Genomic DNA, 22,386 nt, shown 5'->3' with positions numbered 1-22,386 from the left:
ACGAGTTAATTTTGAGCTTAAAGAATATGTGAGATTTTTCTCTCAGAGACTATTATATTCATTACTTTAGTAACATGATTATCAAAGCAAAAGAACGAAGTTACTATGGTAAAACTTTCTCTGGATGCAACACTAGTAAGTAGCACAGGAATGTAAGATTTGAGAGCAACTCAACCAACATCTACCAGAATTCAATGATCTAATATCTGCTAAAAGCTTGCTAAACCTTGAAAAGCTGATTCTTTACTCTGCTCGAGAGCAAATAGCACGTTCTTAAGTCATTAAAGTAATACTGCATAAGTTTGATACCAAAAACATTAAGAGACTGACGGCAAATATGCACGTCACACCAGCGGAAGCTTAGGAAAAGAGCAAGGTAGCGAATATACCAAACTCTAAACACCGATATCCTTTCCACTTACAAGAAATATCTATTTAGTAATTCCATTATAGTCATTTATACAATTCCAACCCAATGACTGGTTGCAAACATAATTCCCAAAGGGTTTGCCGCAAACTGTGTGAATACGCCTGAGTTTTACAATTTTCAATTTAAGCCCACAACCACCCGCTCGTACTAGAAAACCGCAACTTCCGAACGAAAACGGTTGGCAGGACAACAGCTGCAGCGGCGAAACGGCACATTTGTCGCATGTATTGCATATGAGCTGAAACTAACTTCAACGGTACTCACCTGAGCATTGAAATCGAAGAAATACTCCGGCCGCAATGGACATGGTAGACCACACTTACAGGTACCCGGTGACAATAAATAATCCTTTATTTCGTACTGTGTACGCAACGTTGCACCGGTTGGGCTGAAAAGAGAACAAAAAAGACGGTTGAATGAGTTAAGGAGCATGTTTAGCAGAGGTAAAAAAAATATAACAAATTAAAAATGTGTAAAACTTGCTAAGGACAAGCAACACACAAACATCTGTAGATGGTAATAAGGATATTAAGCAATCGGTAGCAAACGGCGACACACGCCAGTGAGCACAAAATTAATTCACTTTTTATTTTGCGACATGTTTTCGAAAGCCCGGAAAGCGGTCTGCCGTGGCAAGCGCAGGCAGGCGGCAAGCTGGTCCGAGCGAGTCGCATTTGTCAAAGTAGGCAGTTCTCGTTGTCGAACAAGCCGCACATGTAAAGGCAATTTGAATTTTTCATTTCTTATTTGCGGTGCGGCGTCTTGTTCGACCACTTGCCTCGTTGGCTGTCTGTCTGCGTGCCTGAGTGACGGACTGGCCGTTAGCCATTACAACTCCTTGGTTTAGCTCAATTTAAACTAATTACTCGCCTCACGTTTAATTAAGTCACAATACAACAAGAACAACATGAATAACATGAATAACCACACACCACACAATCTCATACAGCTTTGTGACGTCAGCGCTCACACGAACAACTGACAATTGAATAGCACTGAGCGACTGAGAAACTGAGCCGTTGTTGGCAGGTGTGTTAAATGTTGAGTTGACATTTTGTTATGCGATTAGTCATGTTGCTGTTTCAATTAGTTATATCAATTTATTTCTTGAAATCGTAGATTATTTAGTAAAAGAGAAAAGGTGCCATAATGAGTGCCGCACGTGAGGTTAAGTAGACCGGTTTTGAGGCTCGTGTAATTGAATATTTGCCGCCTTACACTCGTATACTATATAAGTTGCTTTGAAAGTAGCGTAACATAATCCTCCTTTCTTAATTGAAAAAAATATGTTGCGATATTATTAATAAATCGGTAGATGTCGCTTTACGAACTGGTTGTACGCAGGCCTGTCAGGAAAATTACTTTCCATTGTGTTGCGGATCACAGCCCGCTTACCAAGCCTGCGGAGAACTGTAAGCACTAAGACCTAAACAAACAGGCCTAAAGAGAATGAATTGAAGCAAGCAAATAGCAAGCCGTTTTCCAACGACTAAACCATAGGTCACTAAAAAGTATATATTTTTTCTGAGCCGACTCAGAAATATCCAGTTACCATTTATTTGAAGATGATATATTGAAACTATCAACAATGAAATAGTGGGCGAAATTGCCAAGAATGGTATATGGCTAACATCTGAAAATATGACCACCATTGGGAAACCCAATGTCTTTACGACGATCTTGAAAAAAGCAAGGTAAACAAAATTAAAACCCGAGCTACCTGGGTGCAACACTGCAAAAGTCATGGATAAAACGGTAGATCGCAGCAAGTACACAAAATTTCTGTTCGAAGATTCGATAGAAGAGCTTGTAGGAACATGATGGGAATACTGACTGGTGGCGGCACACGTCCGCAGGATGGGGCTGACAGAACGAGAAGACTTCAGGAAATGTTTAGAGCACGGCATCAGGAAAAAAATGTAGCATCTTTCTTCTTGGACCTAGCAATTGAACTCCATCTGCTATCGCAAAGGATAAAACTGGTCTATGCGTAACTTACTGGCCTACCAGATTAACTTAACCTATCAACTGCTGATAGTTACGTAGCAACAGGCCCGAACTACAGTCATCCTAATAAAATAGAATGAATGTGCTTCAAAGAGCACAACTTAAATCTTAAAGAATAATGTCAGCAGTTCAAGAAGTTGTCTTCCTAACATATTCCCTACTTCATTACACCGTCATTTAGGAAAATCGATGGAAAGAGTTTTAAGCAAGGATATTGTAAGTGAAGTTTAAAAGGGTAGAAAACGAAAATGATCACGGAAGGATAAGGAAAGTCAGGAAGGACATTTTAAGTGAAGCTTAAAAGGATTGAAATCCAAAAAAGTTAAGAAAGGATAAGAAACGCCAGGATCTGCAATGAGTGCCAAGCAGAGATGTAGGAACATGGTAACATTCATGAAAAACTTCGGAATACTAAGTTCTAATAGCTATTATTTCTTCGACAAGTAGACTGGTAGAACTACATTGGCCTATATTATTTATTAAATTTTTGTATTTAGAGCAAAAATTCTGGGCTATCTTGAAGTCTCGAACCAAACTTATGAGCATGATTATGGGAAAATGTTACGAAGCCATACATTATTATTAGAGACGACCACCTTAGCGACATTCGATAAATGGAGAGAATAAAACTAGCTCTTAGCTGACTCTAAACGGGCATTGGATTTCATGAGAAGCATCTACACGGCAGAAATATGCTCAAGGCGTTCCAACCCCTGCTGAGGGTGGTAACCAAAAAATGGGGAACCAACTAAGGTATAGGTGCAGGCGCAGTGGCAGTGTGCTCTTTCAACCTCTACACCAAGGTGAACAATATTCACCGCAATCTTTCAAATGTGTATGGTATTGAAAAGCTGACTTGCTCCACATAATAAATAAGCCCCTCGAATCTCCAGTACATTTAACGTATCATATCTTAAGTTAATTGCGGTATATGTGTGGTGAGACCATTAAGTTAATTGGCGTATGTAGAGCTTGTTACCTTGACTTCATAATTATCAGTAAATTATTTTTAATTTTCAAACAATCGAAGTAATGGGACCACGAAATACTCACTCTTCATAAAGCTAATCACCAAACTTTCACCACAAATCCAATAAACAAGCAGGTTTCACAACAAATTCCGCAAACCACCTGACATATTTGGGCATAACTTTTTAATTAGTTAATTCAACAATAAAACTTCGGCTAGAAACAACAGCAAGTCATAAGAAAACACCCAATATCCAAGAGTATCTCAGCCAATCGGCGGATGAACCACAACAAGCCCTTACATAACACCTTTGATATCAAATCAAATAAATTTTTGTACTTGAAATAAGATGTTCACACTTTCCTCAAAAGAGAGGCCAAGAAGGCCACAAAGTAGAGCAACAAAACAAATGTTCGAAGCGTATACGAAGTCAAAGTGGCAGTGTTGGTGGTAAAGTAAAAGCGCTTGTTTCTTAAGTAAAGTAAGTCGTACGGCCTCGAGCGGCTAATGTCTGCGGCCTATCAACACAAAGCCACCGAACAACTTAAATTGCTGGCAGCAAAACTTGAATGAGCCCAAAAAGTTTGTGCAGGTCGACAGCAAAATCTTACACGAGCAGCCACATAACCATAACGGTGGCTATATACAAATATATATATACTGAGAGCACATAGAGTTTAGCCTTAAGACGTTGATAAGCCAGCTAAATGTCAAAGGAGGAGCTGGACAGGCCAACAGCAAGGTGTTGGCTGAGCCAAGTAAAATCAAGAAGTTCTATTTAACCTTCAACTTACAACAATGGCGTAGACAAAACTGCACAAAAGTGACAACCTGGATGTGGCACAATAATGAAAATAATAACAGCAATATTAAAAGGCACAACATTGTATGAACAGCAGCAGCAGCATAATGGAAACTTTGTGGTTAGGATGATAAATAGAAAGCACAAAACAATAACAAAAATTATATGACAAAAGTTATTCATGCGACAATGAGCGTGGAATGCAATCGGCTGGGAACCGCAACCTATTAGTTAGCACCAAAACACTAAAGTAAGGAAGTGCTTGGTGTTAACGAAACCAAAAGTTTTTATGAGAGATTATCTTTAAGAGTTTCTAAGATATGAGGGTACTTAGCCATACAGTCTGATGGCGTTGCAAGCAAATATGAATATTGTGTAATTCGACTTTTCAATGGATGCTGATTTTTTTAGTCGTATTTTTAAGAGATGGAACGCTTTGTGGTTGGTTAAAAATTTGCTGCTGAGGAGACAATTTTCTATCCAATACTAATTTGGATTGTTGTTGTTGTTGTTGTTGTAACTAGCACCTAACCCTCGTTAGGATGGTAAGGATTGGATGAGTTGTAATCGACGTGATTCAACGGTAGGCTCAGTAAACGTGCTGTTTTGACGGGGCTGTCAGACATGTGGGGTTAGCAGGGCATGCAAAGTGGTGGCAAGTGTGATGCGGAGATTCCTTACACGCTGGACTATGCTTGATATGTCAGGGTCTATTCTAGATAAGTAGGAGTTTAAAATACTACAGTTTCCAGAACGAAGCTGCGCTCTCGTTTCTCGTGGCAACTCGAGCTCTTCGTCTACAATGGGTGATGGTTTGACTTCAAGCACGCAATTCACTGGGAGAGAGTCGGTGAAGGTGTTAATAGCTCAACTGTGAATGGCGGTCAGTGCATGTCTGAAATTATTTGCGTCCGCGGTCAAAATTTGATTCGAAAAATTCAATCCAGTGTGGAGTCCGGCCGAGCGCCCAAAGTTCGAAGAGGTTTTAGATGGGCTTCGTAACCGACCAAGGTGTCCCTTCCATCTAGACCAGTTGAAACCAAAAAATACGTGCAAAATGCATTTATAATTTGGGCCGCTGATCAACGCATTGTGATCTATGTGCTTCTTGAAAGCACCGTGAGGTAAGGCCGTCGTCGGCAGGTACTCACGTAAAATCACGGATTGTTGTTACAAAGAACCGTTAAACTATACCGTAAAGCTATAATATCTTTAGGCCGCATGTGATGCAGGTGAGATTACAAACATATATAAATGTGGGTAAGAAAAAATAATAACAAATATAAGCATGTGCAAGCAGCAACAATAACACACAAAAGGCAAAAAATGAAGAAACAATAAAAGCAACAACATTGGTGCATAATAAAACACAGAAATTAAACGGTAAACCTTGATAGTCAGCCCTCAGGTGTAATGAGTAAGCAGCAGACAAGCTGCCACACAGAGCCGGACAGGCGGTCAGGTTGCACGGCGTCGGCGGCGCCACCGCCACAGTCACCACTAACGCGATCCAGTTGTTGTTGGCAAATGAGGTGCCGGAGGTCGCTGGTTATTCCGCACACACACACACACACACACACACACACACAGTAGCACTCGAAGGACAGTGAGTTGGCAGTTTAGAGTTTGGGGTTTGGTGATCGGGGTTGAGGTTGAGCATTGTTGCGGCAATAACAGCAAAACTTATAGTGCTTAAACAAAACTTTGCGATAAGCTGAAAGTTGAAAAAGTTTACGGAAGCATACATATGTATACCAACAACAACGGCAATCAACCTGTAAACTCGTATGCAGGAGAACATGCTAAAGTTCGGACCGAAATCAAGTGAGTGTGTGGAAAAGTTTCAAGCTGCAAGTGCAAATTCACTGACTTTAAGCCACCGAGGGCACACAGGAAAAGGTAAACCGCATACGAGTACTTGTCAGCCACTGAGGAGCCAACACTAAAATAATATGTGAACGAACTTCCACACACACGAACCTGCTAAGCTATTTTAGATCGAACCGGAAGTAAATCTGGTCAGCGAAATGAGGAAGTATTTTTAGCATATAAACAACAACAAACATAACTATATACACACGCAAGTGTATATGTTTGTGTGTAAGTCTTTCAACTTTGGCACTCGAGCAGTTCATCAAGTTTTAGTGCAGCAGCTTGCTTGTGGCTCAATTCGCCTCTCCCAGCTGCTGTCGCCGCTGTGAAATGAGCTTTGGACAACATCTGATGTTTACGAGTATTTATTCTTCGCTCTCAGTTAATTTGCATGCTAATGAGTTTATTAAAGTATGCGCCAAAGAGGGGTAGAAATTAATTTGCTTCAAAATGTATTCAAGAAAAAAAATAAATGTAAATAACATTTAATGAATGAGTAAATAATGAGTTCAGCACAGTCTCATTACGTTTATGGAATATTTGGTGGTCGTTAGTTGACCAGAAAACCTCTCGCTATCTTTTGATAATGCCCTACAAGCCAAGGTTGTGAACAAGAACAGAAATCACCGCTGAAGCCACCGAAAGACCGGTTGTATGAACGGCTTGCAGAAAATATTAACTTTCAACTGAGGAATAAACTAACTTACTGTCTATACTCTAGTTTTCCGTAGCAAGCAGGGAGTAGAATATGCACTATGTCTGCTTTTTGACTTGCCTCGAAATTTCGGCATAGTCCTGTCAGAAATAGTGCTATAATACTCAGCTTGGACTGATATTAAAGACTTTGAATGAGACTGCTTCTACTGAAAAGACAAAAAGAAGTTCAAGTGACAAATGTCACAAGTCGTTGAGTTTGATGGGTGCTCAACTGGTAGTAGCAAAAGCTACAAGGTCTGACCGATGACTTAAATCTGTTACCACAGGAAGCAGTAAGCTCGAGGAGTTCGCTCTAATCTGCTCATTGGGTTTGGGCTTTTGGGGAGATTCATTGTGGCTGTGGCTTAAACCTAAAGGCAAGTAGAACTGAAAAGTCAATTCAGTGTGAAATCGCACTGCGGTCGGGTGCCGAACCCACAGTATGCCACAGGTTTTAGATCAGCCTTGAACCCGACCAAGGTGGAAAAAAATACTTGCAAGAAGCATGTTTTGATCTATGTGCTTTTAAGCAACGTGGGGTAAGGCCGCCGTCGGCAGGTACTCACGTAAAAACAAAACGAATGTTGTACATACTCTAGTTCTGTTGGAGCTGAGGTTCCTACTTAAAAGCTGTATAGACAGCGGATTTTTGGTTATGCAAAGTTTCCGTGTTTTCAAGAGGTGAAAATCTGTGTACTTCAATTTTTTCGTTCAGCTTCAAGCTATAGATAAAGAGGCTAACTCAACTCCAGCTTTCGACGAACACCGGATGTATGACAATACCTTTATTGAGTTAAACCCACTATAGCGGGCCTTTGGTTTATTCTTCTCGCAGTTTGGCGCCAGTTGAATATATAAGCGAAATCACGCCTGTCTCCACCTTAAATTTCCAGCGGTGTGAAGATATTTCTCTTCCTCTACTATGCTTCCACCAGCGAGTACCGCATCTAACACCTTCAAGGCTGGAACGCTTTCGTTCCTTTCGAAAACATGACCTAGCTAGCGTAACAGATAACTTTTTCTTTCTCTGAATTATGTCAATGTAGTCGAATAACTCGTACAGCTCATCGTTCCATCGCTCCATCGTAAAACTATTTGAAATTTAAGATTGAGTTTCATGTTATGGATAAAACGGCTAACTGATCCTTCGGCAGCGATGCGACAATTGTTGCCGCAAAGTAAAAAGATTTTCTTCGTTTTAGCACATTTTCAACAAATACCTAAATTCTTCGGTACTTCGTTACTTCGGTTCTTCGACTACCAGAATGTCATGAAATACTGGAGATGACATCGATGTTTACGACCTGGAAATAGACGATAAATCGACCGAATATCCAAATTTTCAACAAATATCGCATCGCAACCACCGAATTCGCCTGGTTTAGCTCAAAACGGCCGATTCGAGGAAACCATTTTGAGTCAATTGAAAACATTAAACGTGAATTGCTACGCACATTGAAGGCTATTCTGGAAATTGACTTTAACAACTGTTTCGAGGATTGGAAAAATAAGGTTGGCACAAATGTATTAAGGCCAAAGGGGATTACTTTGAGAAGGACGACATAGATTTTGAAGAATAAATTAGGTAATTTTAAGATTTTAACCTACCTGAAATTGTAGATAATAGTTCCAAGCTTGTCCATTATGTAGTTCAAGGACTTAATGATAACACAAAGCAAAATACTTTTCCTCGAGAATGGGACTTTCATTAGGTCTTCTTTTCCTACGTATTGCCGCCTGACTAAAATTAAGGTTGCCTGACTTCTTCTTTCCTATAGCCCCCAAACAAATGAAGTATCACGTTGAAAGAGAACATTTTCATGATTATGTAAACCACTCAATTCAACAGTAATTAAGCTTGAGCTTGTATGGATGTGCGTTTCGCGTCATTAAATCAATAATGTTCGAAACAAAAGGCACACTTTAATCGTGTTTTGTGTAAATATTTAGCAATGTAGAATTTCACTGTGTTCTCCTGTGTTTCAATGCTAATTTGATGCCATTAAAAATGTATGGCAATTCAACACTTTATTGACTCACGCAACGACGCGAACAGACGGACACAGAGGCGAACAGACCGTGTGGCAATGGGAAGGTGCATATGTCTGTGTGTGTATGTGTGTGGGTTTATCAGTATAATACTTGTAAATGCAAATGCAAATGACTAAACAAATTAGTGAGGCTTTTTAGCGAAACAAACACAAACAGAATTTGCATATACACACTTGCGTTTATATACATTTGTATATATAAAGTCATTATTATAAGTAAATATGTGCATAGTATGTTAGTAGGTACGATGAGTTATAAGCGCTCATGCAATAAATAACGCCACTAAAACCGGATATTGCCAGTTGGTCGAATTGTTCGTGTTGATTTACAATGGAATTTATGCTACATTTGTGAGATAAAGATTTGTCAGTTAGCCGATAAAGACACACATAACACTCCAATAATGCAATACATAAAATAAAAATTCAATAACACGAGTAAGGAAGGCGAAGTTCAGATGCAGCCGAAAATTTTATACTCTCGCAATTTGTAAAAAATACAGAACTTAATATAAGTATACAGCTGTGTTCAAAATAATAGGAGTGCCCCTGAGAAAAATATTTAATCCAAAAAATTTATCATGTCAAAACATGAACGCCAAGCGTTTTCCAAGAAATATTTTTAACGGTATTTCGCGAGTAAAACACAAAGCATAAACTTCAGCTGTTTACATTATTTGTAATGTTATGAGTTCATATCTGTGTCGGTCACTGAATTGCGCTGTTCATAAAAATAGTCAGCTACCAAGTGGTATAATATATTTTTATTTAAACAAATTCTGTAAAAAACTAAAAAGTAAGTACAACAATATAAAAACCATGGTATTTTTTAAAGGATAAGTCATTTATTTTAATTAGTGGGTAGAGGAAAACACTGCAGCGACGAAAAGCGTGAAATCATTAAAAAACTTCAAAAAAACGGGAAAACTTATAAAGAAATTAAAAAAATACTCGGGTATTCTGATCAAATGATATCAAATGCCTTGTCCTACAAAAATAAACCCGAAACTCGTGGACGAAAACGTAAAACTTCCAAAGAAATCGATCGACGCATACTCCAGTCGTCTAAAGAAGATCCCAAAGCGACGTCTAGAGAAATAAAGAAGCGTCTAGATCTTGATAATAGTGACGTAACAGTTCGTAGACGTTTACTGGAATGTAATTTATTTGCGCGGAGTCCGCGAAAAGTTCCATTGTTGACAAGGAAGCATATTGAAGCACGGCTCCAATTTGCCAAAGAACATGTGAACTGGCAACCGGAGAAATGGAGAAATATTTTGTGGACAGACGAATGTAAGGTAGTTTTATTTGGTGGCACAGGGTCTAGGCAGTATATCCGTCGTCCACCAAGTACGGAATATAATCCGCAATACACCCTTAAGACTGTCAAACATGGTGGTGCAAAAGTGAAGGTTTGGGGAAGTTTCTCGTACAACGGCGTGGGACCAATCCATCTAATAAAAGAGACCATGGATCAGTACGTGTATGTGGATATAATGAAAAAAGTTATGCTGCCATACGCGGAGTGGAATATGCCTTTAAAGTGGTTGTTTCAACAAGATAACGACCCGAAACATACAAGTAAATCTGCAAAGAAATGGTTTCGGGTCAATAAAGTTGAGGTTATGTCGTGGCCTGCTCAGTCGCCTGACCTTAATCCGATAGAAAATTTATGGGCAGATATTAAAAAAGTGTAGCTAAGAGTAGGCCATCAAATACAAGGGAATTATGGAGCACAGTCCAGGAGGCATGGCAGCAAATCCCGCTGAAAAGATGTCGTGATCTGATCGATTCCATGCCCCGCAGATGTGCTGCAGTAATAAAAAACGGCGGTTACTCGACTAAATATTAACTAAACTAACTCATATACTAGTCATAATTTCCAATTTTTTAATTTATTATTAGTTTTATTGAATTTTGTGATGCACTCCTATTATTTTGAATATCGAATTATTGAGGTTTTTATGTAAATAATATTTTTTTTTTCTTTCACAAAGTATTACTAAAGATTTAAAAATGCATAATAAGACTGCATAAAATGAACAATTCGTGGATAAAAAATAAATGAATAAAATTCTTGTTTTTGTTAAAAAACATAACTTCGTATTTTATATGGTGATGCACTCCTATTATTTTGAACACAACTGTATATGTACATAAGACTTTGAGACCTTTGTTATATTCAACAGACACAACTAATATGAAATTTCTAGATGGAACGGAACTTTGAAAATATTATGTTAGGTATATAGGGTTCAGGGCCATTGACCCAACTTTTTCCAACTTTAGGAGTCACGAAATAGCATTACCAGAAAAATATGTTCTCTGAGTTGCATAGACAAGGTGGACGACAGGGTTAATGCTCCAAATTTATAGAAAAAGATGCGGCGATTAACAAAAACTTTCAAGACCGGAGCATACTCTTGCAGAACCACCAAAGGTGATCTAGTGACTGATGCTCAGAGCATACTAAAATTATGGAGGGAACATTTTCCAGCCTGCTGAATGGCATACCATGAAAGCATACCACCAGGAGACGGCGAACCCGATTCCCCAATCGATGACGATGGAGCGAACGTTCGAAGTTACCCGTCTGAAGAACAACAAAGCGGCGGAGCCGATGGACCTGCCGAGCTATTCAAATAAGGAACAAGCCTCAGCTTTTATGTAGAATATGGTCGGACGAAAGCATGCCCAACCATTGGAATTTAAGTGCGCTCTGCTTAATCCACACAAAAGGAGGACCCCAAAATCTGCGCCAACAACAGTTGGGTAAGCCTCCTGAACAACGCAAGTTCTATATGGTGTGTAAAAGATTAAACTTATTGGACCTTATCAGTGTGGCTTTAGGCCTGGAGAATTAACAACTGATCAGATATTCAACATGCGCTAGATCCCGTTAAAAGAAGATCGGCACACACAACCTTTTCATCGATTTTAAATCTGTTTTTTGCAGCTATGTCTGAATTTGGAATCCCCGCAAAACTAATACGGCTGTGTAAGATGACGTTGAGCAACACTAAAAGATCCGTCAGGATCGGGAAGGATCTCTCCGCGCCGTTCGATCCCAAACGAGGTTTCAGACAAAGGCGACTCCCTATCGTGCGTCTTCTACAATATACTGCTGGAGAAAATAATTCGAAATGTAGAACTGAAGCGAGAAGGCATAATTTTTAATAAGAGTATTATATTTCTCCAAACGAGATAAGGCAGCGAAGCAAATGAGTCTAGTAGTGAACGAGGGCAAGATAAAACATCTCCTGGCATCAACCAAACAGACGTTGCACTTGCGACTTGGCTCCCACTTTACTGTTGACTGTCATAACTTCGAAGTCGTAGATAATTTCGTCTATCTTGGAACTTGACACTAACAGGTGCAACTGCAGTAGGCAATTGAGAAGTAAAGTCCTCCCTCGACAAACAAAAACCAAATTCTACAAGAGAAAAAAGAGTGCAGAAGGACCTGGCTGCTCTTGGAATCTCTAACTTGCACCAAATAGCGAAAAGGAAGAACGTCTGGCGCGTTGTTGTAAAGTCGGCTATAACCGCGTATGCGGTGTTTAAGCTAATAAAGAAGAAGAACAACACTTCAACACCTCCGTGCCCTTTACTAAATAACCGATTTCGCCTATCTGCAATACTAACGTCCTCAAAGTACCACAGACTACGTGACGATATCACAATTTCTTCTCAAGGATTTCAACTCGTTTCGTCATCTCTATCATTTATACCTGTATATTTTAAACATTTAGGTATATCGACTAGTTTCGGGCACAACCAACAACAACAAATAACAGCTAGGTATCCAAATTATAATACTCTGTGCAACATGTTGCGAGTGTATAAATATATAGCAGGCAAATTGAAATTATGAATAGCGTCATTTGTTATGTAGTTATTAGAGCGACATACATATACGTTGACGGTCATCGAGTAAATATTTATTTTTTGTATGTCAGCACAGTTGTTTGTTGTATGTATGTAAATACAATATAATGACACATTAGTCGGCATTGCATTAATAACGCTGTTTGCGGCGCTCATAAATTGTCTGTCAGCAAATGAGATTCACCGCTCGCTAACGGATTGAGGCCATTTGAGATTGTTTTATTTATTGTTGCGAACGGCTTGATGTGTACAACATTTCAATATCGGGTTTTGGCAAATTTATGGGCACCATTTATTGTTGGTGTTATGCATTTTTGTACTGTAAACTGAATGAATATTAATCTGTAGTAGAATATGAAGTGATGGAAAATTCGATTTAAGCGCAATATTTAAACCAAATGTCATAACCTAATTAAACCCTGAACAGGGAATATTCGTTTGCCACTAAGTTTGTAAGATCCAGGAGACCCAGTATTTCTATGAATGCTAAGCATGACGAGATATGTTCATAGTATATACGCAAACTAGTCCTTGGATTTTTGAGAAGTCGATCTAACCACTGATATTGGACCACTATAGCATCTAACGGTTGATACAAGTAGAGTTACTTTTTCAGTAGCCATTTTTTTGACAGATCATGAGGGAGTTATGTCAAAGTTCTTTTGTTATTTGTGTTCAGGATTGTTTAGAATTTCATTACGGAAAGACTTACGCCTTAACAACGTTTACAAATCGTTCAACTTTATTACGATAATTCATGTTCTATAAGGAATGTGAGTTCGGGCGCTCTTCTCGACTTAAGGTCAACATAATTGGCCTACTGAACGTACTATGCGTAACACCATCACCAATCTTGAGACCCAACATACATATATTATTGGATAATATTCGAGCGAATAGACCGCGCCCAGCACGCAGTGAAGAAAATATAGCAGCCGTAGTTGAGAGTGTACACGAAAACCGTGGAGAGTCGATTCGTCGCCGTTCGCAGCAACTCGGGCTGACGTATGAAACAACTTGGCGCATTTTACGTCGAGATCTTAAATTGAAAACGTACAAAATACATTTTGTGCAAGAACAGAACACGCTCGACCTTCCCAAGCTACATCGCTTCGCTCTATAATATCTTCAAAAGTTCCAAGAAGATCCGACGTTTTCGAGAAAAATTTTGTTCAGCGATGAAATCCATTTGTGGCGCAATGGGTTTGTAAACCAGCAACATTGCTGTTGGGAGGAAAAGCAACCTGAAGAGATTCAATAGCTGTCATTTTTTACAGAAAAAACAACGGTTTGGTGTAGTTTTAGGGCCGGTGGAGTCATCGGTCCATATTTCTTCAAAAATGTTGCCGCCGAGAACGTAACCGTCATTGGCAACCGTTCTCGCGCCATGGTAATCGACTATTTGATGCCTGAAATTGAAGCTCGTGATCTCTGCGACATTTGGTTTCAACAACGGTGCTACTTCCACACATCGCATCTATCAAGAATGGATCTATGGAAAGAACGCTTTGGTGAGCAGATAATTTCACGTTTTGGGCCGGTCGATTGACCACCAAGATCGTGTGATATCACACCGTTAGACTTTTTCCTGTGGGGATATGTAAAGTCTAAAGTCTATGCGGACAATCGCGCTCGATTCAGGTCTTGGAGCAAAACATCACGCGTGTCATTTGCCAGTTACTAGTCGGAATTCTCAAACGAGTCATCGAACATTGGACTCAACGGATGGACCATCTTTCGAATTATTATAAAAATTCCCCATTAAATTTTAAGTGTCTGTGTTTTTTCTTAAAAAAAGTAGGGAACCATGAAATGGATCACCCTTTCGAAAAAGAGCAAATTAATGATGCAATGGACAGTTTGATCCATTTATAACAAGAGACGCTGTTCCTATAGTCTTTTACAGTATTTCAAAGCACAGGCGAACACATTTTTTTACGCCATAGTCTTCGCCTTAGTTATATTCCAAATGGTTTAGTAGTTAAAAGAGGTATTTAAGCCTTAGAAACCCCCTACATAGGGTTGTGCGCTGGGTTGGGACCCGCCACGTAAAAAAACACCCCCAATGAACAGTAACAACCAGCCTCGGATGAGGGACCCCCTTTTGATGACGACCACGGCAAACGAAAAGCCTTAGAAAGAAAAAAATATGCAAAATAAAAGATTTCAATTTAAGAGTTCTAGTAAATTTATATTGAAAGTACCCGATACACTCTTGAGAACATTTGATATCCAATTAGTTTCATCGATGATTCTATATGCAGGTATAAGAATTAGATCACCGGAAATCAAAATTAATATAGTGATGGAATAAGTGCCGAAGCGACATCCAATTGAAACTCAGCAATAGAGGGCGGAGTTGAAAGTAAGTGGAGGCAATGTGTTGGCCGCGTTTCTTCTTCTTTTCATAACAAATCCAAAATAATTTGGAACAGTGTCAACCAAATATAAAACATTCGTTCAACAAATTGAAGACATTTAAAAAGAACTTCACCAAAGTATTGGGGACTTCATCAACTACATACATATATGTACATACATAAGTACATATGTATGTATGCATTTATGACAACGAGAGACCTTAACTAATATTTATTGAAACAAATATAAATGTCAACGAAAATAGCAACAAATTATCAATAATGACTTAATAAACGCCAGCAAAGGCGTGGATTCATGAAAATATGTGGTAACCCTGGACTAAACAAATAAAACCTGCAGAACAACCGTAAACATTTACATAAAAGCAAACCAACAAAGCCAATGACCACGAAACTGACTAAACAATGGGAGCAAATTTATATGAAAATAAATTGGAACGACTTACAAAACAAATTAAATTCAATTAGTAAAATTACTTATGCGGAAAAACAAAGCCAAAGAAGACAGCAAACAAAACAAAAAATTATAAAAACAATATGGGCGAATACCAAGGCAAATAGAGAATTAGATACACGTGCATTTGCTCCAATTATTGTGACCACGTTTAAGTGGAAATTATTGTTGCGTGCATCTGCACTCACGCACCAGACAGACTGTCGGCCGATTCGTCGGTCGGATTGTCAGTAAGTGCTGCAGTTGATTAGTCAGTCGGTTACTCAGCCAAGTCAATACGAGTAAATAGTGGCTGTAATGAACTGCACTCAACGCGCACTGAAAGCCAGTCAACACGAGCGTGAAGTCGGAGCCACCAACTCTGAGCCAACCATCCGCAAACTATTTCTGTAACTCAATTTGTCGCATTCCAGCGCATAAAAATGAATATTTTCACGTTGAGTAAATAACACGAATAGCACCATAGAGCCACACTGTGCGTCTCTGACGTAAGCAATGATGGCGCTGCCTGCTTACGGCTGACAAGTTGCTGTCAAAATGCGAAATACAAATGTCGCTGAATGCGGCTGAATTAGCTGAAAACCTTTGCTTTGTGATGAGTTTCAGCGATGATCTAATTTGTTGTGACGGTGGAGACTAGTAACTGTATATTGGTATATATTCGACTGTATTTATGAGTTTCTATCAGTCATAAAAATAGCGGCTTTTTGCTTTTGATCACATCACATCAGCGCCAATGCTTCGTACTCTTGTTAATTGCTGTCGACGAAATTATGATTACTGCCGTAAACTACATAAAGACGCGGAGCGAATTTGTTTGCTGATATTATAATTAAATACAAGCTCGTTAATTGCTAGCATTGTTGTCGAATGAAAGAAACCTTCAATTGACATTTGTCACAGTTGACAGTGTTGACGTTAATGTTTTGATATTTCTTGCTGACAGACAACCAGTCGCTGCTGCTTGATTTATTGCTTTTTAGCTTAATGAGATTTGTTATATTTAATGGAGATTGTGTGAGTAAATGATTGTAGATATTAAAGTTATTAATCAAAAACTAAAGGAAGATGGCTAAAAGTGTTATTTTTCTTAACAAAGGCAGGACCTAGTCAATTAAGTAGGTGCTTCAGACTGCTCGTGTAATTAATTAATCTTACATCTATTCAATTTGTTAATTGACTAAATTAAGGTGCTGATTAGGAGATTTTAATCGAGCTCAGGTGTGCATTAAACTAAAACACAATTCAATAATTCACTAAATTAAGGGGTTCTCGCTTAATTATTTATATTGGAGACAAGGTTAAATTTAAAGATCAAAATTAATGTATGACCTATGGTTTCTGCTGTCATAACAGAAAGACTTTGTTTATAATTACCATGAAAGTTAGACAGTTTCTTCCGTAGATGACGATAATTCCACCATTTTATCTACTGATTTGTAGACAATGTGAATCAATATCCCTGTGATACCCATTTTTTCTTTGAGAAATGTTTTAGGGACTGCTTTTTTAAAGCTAGAAGTTCGTATAAACTAAAACGAGCGACCATTGTTACTACCTTCAATAGACAGACATTTTATATATGTTTCCATGCACAATCCGTTAGAACTAACGCAGGTTAGAGCTTGTGACTATCGGATTAATAGCTAGGTGGGTAGACTTACCTTTCGGACTCATTTAAAGCTAAGTGCCCGATTTTGATACACTATTCATAAGACTTTTAAAAATTGTTATCTCGTTTCATTGCTGACGATAGGCTATACCCTGTTATGGCAATTGCTCAAATTGTGTATTTAGAGCCTTTTTGATCGTTCTTCGCCATCACAGTCGTTTCTTCACCTCAAACTCATCTAGAGAGACTCTTGACCTGAGGAACCCGTCTGTTTCTTCTTATTCCTATGGCCAGGAAACCAAATTATGGACAAGTGGAGTTGACGTGCCAGTGAGCTTAAAACCTACCTACATTTGTTGATCATGATGGAGTTTATCTTTGGCGACGACAAAACCAGCAATGCCGTCTGGATATCTGTATATGTGGTAGCTCTCTGTATTCGCCCGTAGTTATGCCTAGTACTTCCGCTTGGAAGATGATAGCTGAGTTTGGTAGACTTAAAGATAGTGAGATACCAAGATCCTCGGAGTATACCCCCATCCCACTTTAGCAATCCATTTTGGAAACGTATGTACAGAATGAGATACTATACTGCTCGCCTACTGAACCTATTCTCCAAGAGAGTATTCTCAGCTGAAAGCAAACTACTAAAATCCAACCTTGGGAGGATGTAGTCTGATTTATTTAAGTTATTTATATCATGACGCAGTTTCCTACCTCCTTCATTCTTATAGCAAAAAATGTTGCTGTTTTCCGTATTTTGGATGGATTTTACACGATGATAATGCATCGTCGCATCGAGCCACGATTGTGACTGAATTTAAAGCCAAAAACCCAATGAGTACTATCAATCAACCACCGTATTTACCAAATTTGGGTCCGTGAGATTTTTTCTCGTTCCCAAACTGAAATTCTCGATCCGTGGAACCCGTTTTCAGTAGATCGAGTAAAATGCACTGAAGGATCTGAAAGGCTTTCGAGGATCCTGGAAAAATGCTTTGAAAAGTGTTAAATCTGGAGGATTACTTTGAGGGCGAAAAATAAATGACAAGGGTATTAAAGTAAACAGAACTTTTTGTATCTAGCGCCCCCTGGTGGCGCCATCTATATGTCGGCTGATGTGTTAGAATCTGCTATCTTTATCGATTGTCCAGTAAGAATTTCATGACATTTCATCGATTGGAAGTGGAGATATTGCGTTTTAAGTGTCAGTATGTTTGTGTTATCGGTGCGAAAATGAGCTTCGAACAAAGAGCCAACATTAAATTTTGTTTTAAAATTGGTAAAGGAAAGCGTTAAGCAGACATAGAGGCTCTCAAAAGGCTTGCACCGGCATACTGGCGGCCATACCGGCCAACGAGCTGGAACACTCGTTCGTGATGCATTTTGACCGTGCAAAACGTTACAAGTATATTGAAGCAGAAGAAGACTATTTTGAAAAAAATAAATTGATTTTGCCGAAAAAACCATTTGTTCTGTCTTTTTTTTTAAGTCCTGTTTGCTTTGGAACGCACGTTGTATTGATGAATAATTAGTTTGTGTTTTATTAGCAATTTTCAGGTACTTTTTTGTACAATGTATGTATATTGAAACCGTAGAGAAGCTTAGAAGTAGACTGAGCTCGCTTAAAGGAAGATGAAAAAGTCCTGTAATATTTCCTCACTGTCTTCAGGGATATGAAACACTTTTTGTGCTGTGCATAAATAACACAAGAAAGGCGTCAAGTAGACTTCTCCACCTACTTAATTTGGTCTGAGAACTGACTTACCTTATATTCATAATTTGAAAAGCAGAGTTTATACAAATAAGTATAACAAGTATACTTAAAAAATGTCTCAGATTATGCTTGTGTATGTACTACAGGGAAAATAAAATTATTGTTTGGTAAGAGGACTGCCTCTCAAATATTTCACACCGGTTTTTTCTATAGTTTTGATAATTGCGACAAAGAGCAAAGTCTAATCAGTCAAGCCGTTGCCTCACACCAATTTTATACAGAATTACATATCTATATACTTTTTATATACTTATATATATGTACATACTATATATAATATGTAAATATGTATGTATGTATGTACATTTGTGTAGTAATTACAAATATTTGCACTGCTGTAATGAGATACTTCGTTTCATTGGCGCTTTTTTGTTTCATAACTAAGAAAAACGAGTCTCGACTTAACTACCTGGTGACTTATCAGGAGCGCACCTACAACAAAGGTTAAAAACAAGTGCATACATATACATATGTAGTGTATATCCATATGTAAGTATATATGAATATGTATACTTTTTAATTACCAGGGTTTTGGGAAAACAACAGCAAAAACAAGAAATGCGTTAGGGAAATGGAGGCCATAATGAAAATGGAAAAGCAAAGCAAACAGACGATGAGTAAACTGAGCGCGAAGTACAAATTCAAATAAATGAGCAGAAAAATGGTCGTTGACATGCGTGGCGTGGCAGTCATTGTCTTTGCTGGCAACAAATTCATATAAATAAATTATGTATGTATGTATGTATGTATGTATGTATGTACATATGTATGTATGTATGTACATATGTATGTATGTGCTTATGTAAGTAAATAGAGTAAGCGACTACTTTGGTTAAATATAAAAGTGCAGAAGCTTCAACGTTTCAGTGTGACAATATTTATTTTCACATACATACATATGTATGTGTGTGCATGACACAAACGCCACTTCTACTGTCATTCGCCTTGACAAACAAACAAACAAACACAGAAATGCGCGGCAAATGCGCGATGAATCGAGCGCCTGTTAGTAAGATGATGATGCTGATAGCAACGCCGGCGCTGCTACAACGCTTGTTTATGATGCAAACGTGCGACAGGGTGTGTAGTGTGTATGTGTGGCTTGCAGGAATGCTGTGGCAGACGGCGAGTTTATTTTGACATTGAGCGCCGAATAAACATGTGAATGGCTGCGACGGCGATAATGAAAACAGTGGCAATTGTAGTAACGAAAAACAACAAAAACAAAAAACAAAAAAAAAACATATAACAATAATAAGAACAACAATAAACATGAGAGCAACAACAGCAATAGCAATTACAGGCAAGAGCAATTAAGTGTGGGTGACAAAGTACAGACGGAAAGACAATTAAACGTTCATTGCAACGAAAATTTCACAGTTTCAGCGAAGACGCAAGCGACGCGCGGGCATCTACATAATAAACACATATTCAAAGCAGAAGCATGGTGGGATTGAAGGAGACGCTTACAGCAGAGTTGTGTTGAGTGCGATAAGCGTTGCGCAGGCTCGTCTTCGAAAGGAAATATAGCTTTGTAAGCATGTATGTATGTGTATGTAAGTATTTATGAAATGTTGTAAATGCCAAGTTGACTGCTCTTGAACTAGTGTTTACCTTGTTGCTGTGTGTGAAAAAAAATAATAATCTGTGTAGCTAAGTAGTCGCAGCAGTCTATTTAATGATAGTCACTTCGGGAGATTATTAACTGTCCGCTCGTCGATTGTGCTGTCAAATAACAAAAGGTTTTCGTTGTTTCGACAAAAACAAGGTGGGAAAGGCGCATAGTTGTGATAACTATGACAGCTGTTCTCAGACTGTAATTCAACATAATATTAACAAATAATATATACATACATATGTACATATGTAGCTTTATAAATTACATATAGAGCTCTTCTCAGGGGCGGATCCACGGTGGTGAGCTCTCCGCTGCGGATAGTAAAACGGCTGTGACGCCGAGCAATACCAAAAGCTCCGTTAGGGTCGGGATGGACCTCTTCGAGCCATTCGATACCAAACGAGTTTTCAGACAAGGCCACTCTCTTTCGTGTAACTTCTTCAATCTATTCCTGGAGAAAATCATTTGAGCTACAGAACTGAATACAGATAATTTCCTCTATCGTGGAAACAGTATTAACACCAACAACAATATCAGCCTCGAAGTCAAAAGCAGAAGAACTATTTTCCAAATAATTTCGAACTGAGTAGGCAATTGAGAAGTAAAGTCCTCCCTAGATGAACGAAGACCAAACTCTACAATTCCTCATCATTCCCGTCCTGCTATATGGTGCGGAGGCATGGACGATGACAGCATCTGATGAGTCGATGTTAGGGAAGATTTTGCGGAAGATTTATGAGCCTTTACGCATTGGCAACGGCGAATATCGCAGTCGATTGAACGATGAGATTTACGACGACATTGATTTAGTTCAGTGAATTAAGAGCCAGAGGCTTTGCTATCTAGGTCATTTCGTCCGAATGGATGAAAACACTCCAGCTCTAAAAGTATTCGACGAAGAGGCAGCAGAGGAAGAGGAAAACTTCCACTACATTGGCAAGATGGAGGATACACTTTGAATCTCCAATTGGCGCCAAAAGGATGAACGACTAGCGCGCTGTTGTAAACTTAACCATAATCGCGTAAGCGGTGTCTACGTCAATAAAAAAAGAAGAAGAAAACGCCATAAAATTTCAAATGCTGTTTTCTTATAAAATACATTTATTTCCGTTTTTAACCGTCATTTAGTCTGTAAATTGTTTCTATCTATACTATATTTACGTCTTTTGAATAGCATCAGGTTTTTTTTATACTCGGACCCTCTTATGGATGAAATGTACTTTCATTTAAATTACATTTCGGGTCGTTAGCCAGTTGTGATGTCCTCCAAAGTGTGAACACCTTTCAAATAGTTAAAAACTAATATAAACTACCCATAAGTTGGCCATTCGCCAAATACAACACTAGGCTGTAATTAAAATTAGTCATCTAATAGCCTTGACAGACGGCAGCGTTAATCCGGATTAACTGCGCACTTAATCAGATCCAAATTTGTAGGTGACAGACGGCAGCTATGCGAGTTTGAAACTCTCATAAACACCTCATTGTCCTTTTTACAATATTTTCAATGAAAATTGATAGAAGATAAACATTACGGTTGTTAGCCGACCAATTTTTACAAAACCATTTTTTATTACAAAAACATATCAACACATTATTTTTAAAACTGCATCATAACATAGAAGTTTTATTGATATTATATTGAGAATTTGATAAACAGCTGTCAGGGTTGCTTGTATTTCATTCACAATAGATGAAAATTGGCCATTTTTAACAATGTTGCCAACGAAAATCTCACAAAAATCCTGAATTAATCCCGAAAAATGCAATTAATCTGGTTTAACGCTGCCGTCTGTCAATGCTATAAAAGAATGGTGATAGCCTCTAA

At 38.5% G+C, this 22,386-nt stretch overlaps 1 protein-coding gene across 2 annotated transcripts in view; it reads right to left on the bottom strand.

Annotated features, from left to right (window-relative positions):
• The window catches only part of LOC126753054 (polyhomeotic-proximal chromatin protein), a 425,206-nt gene that overhangs the window by 317,281 nt on the left and 85,539 nt on the right, over nucleotides 1-22,386 (bottom strand). For both annotated transcript variants that reach the window (XM_050464181.1, XM_050464188.1), the window contains exon 3: nucleotides 695-818. In XM_050464181.1, the coding sequence (XP_050320138.1) occupies nucleotides 695-818 (124 nt within the window). The remainder of the gene's footprint in view (nucleotides 1-694; nucleotides 819-22,386) is intronic.

This window comes from Bactrocera neohumeralis, chromosome 2 (genome assembly GCF_024586455.1).
Source record: "Bactrocera neohumeralis isolate Rockhampton chromosome 2, APGP_CSIRO_Bneo_wtdbg2-racon-allhic-juicebox.fasta_v2, whole genome shotgun sequence".
NCBI lineage: Eukaryota > Metazoa > Arthropoda > Insecta > Diptera > Tephritidae > Bactrocera > Bactrocera neohumeralis.
This window is presented reverse-complemented; position numbering and strand designations above follow the sequence as displayed.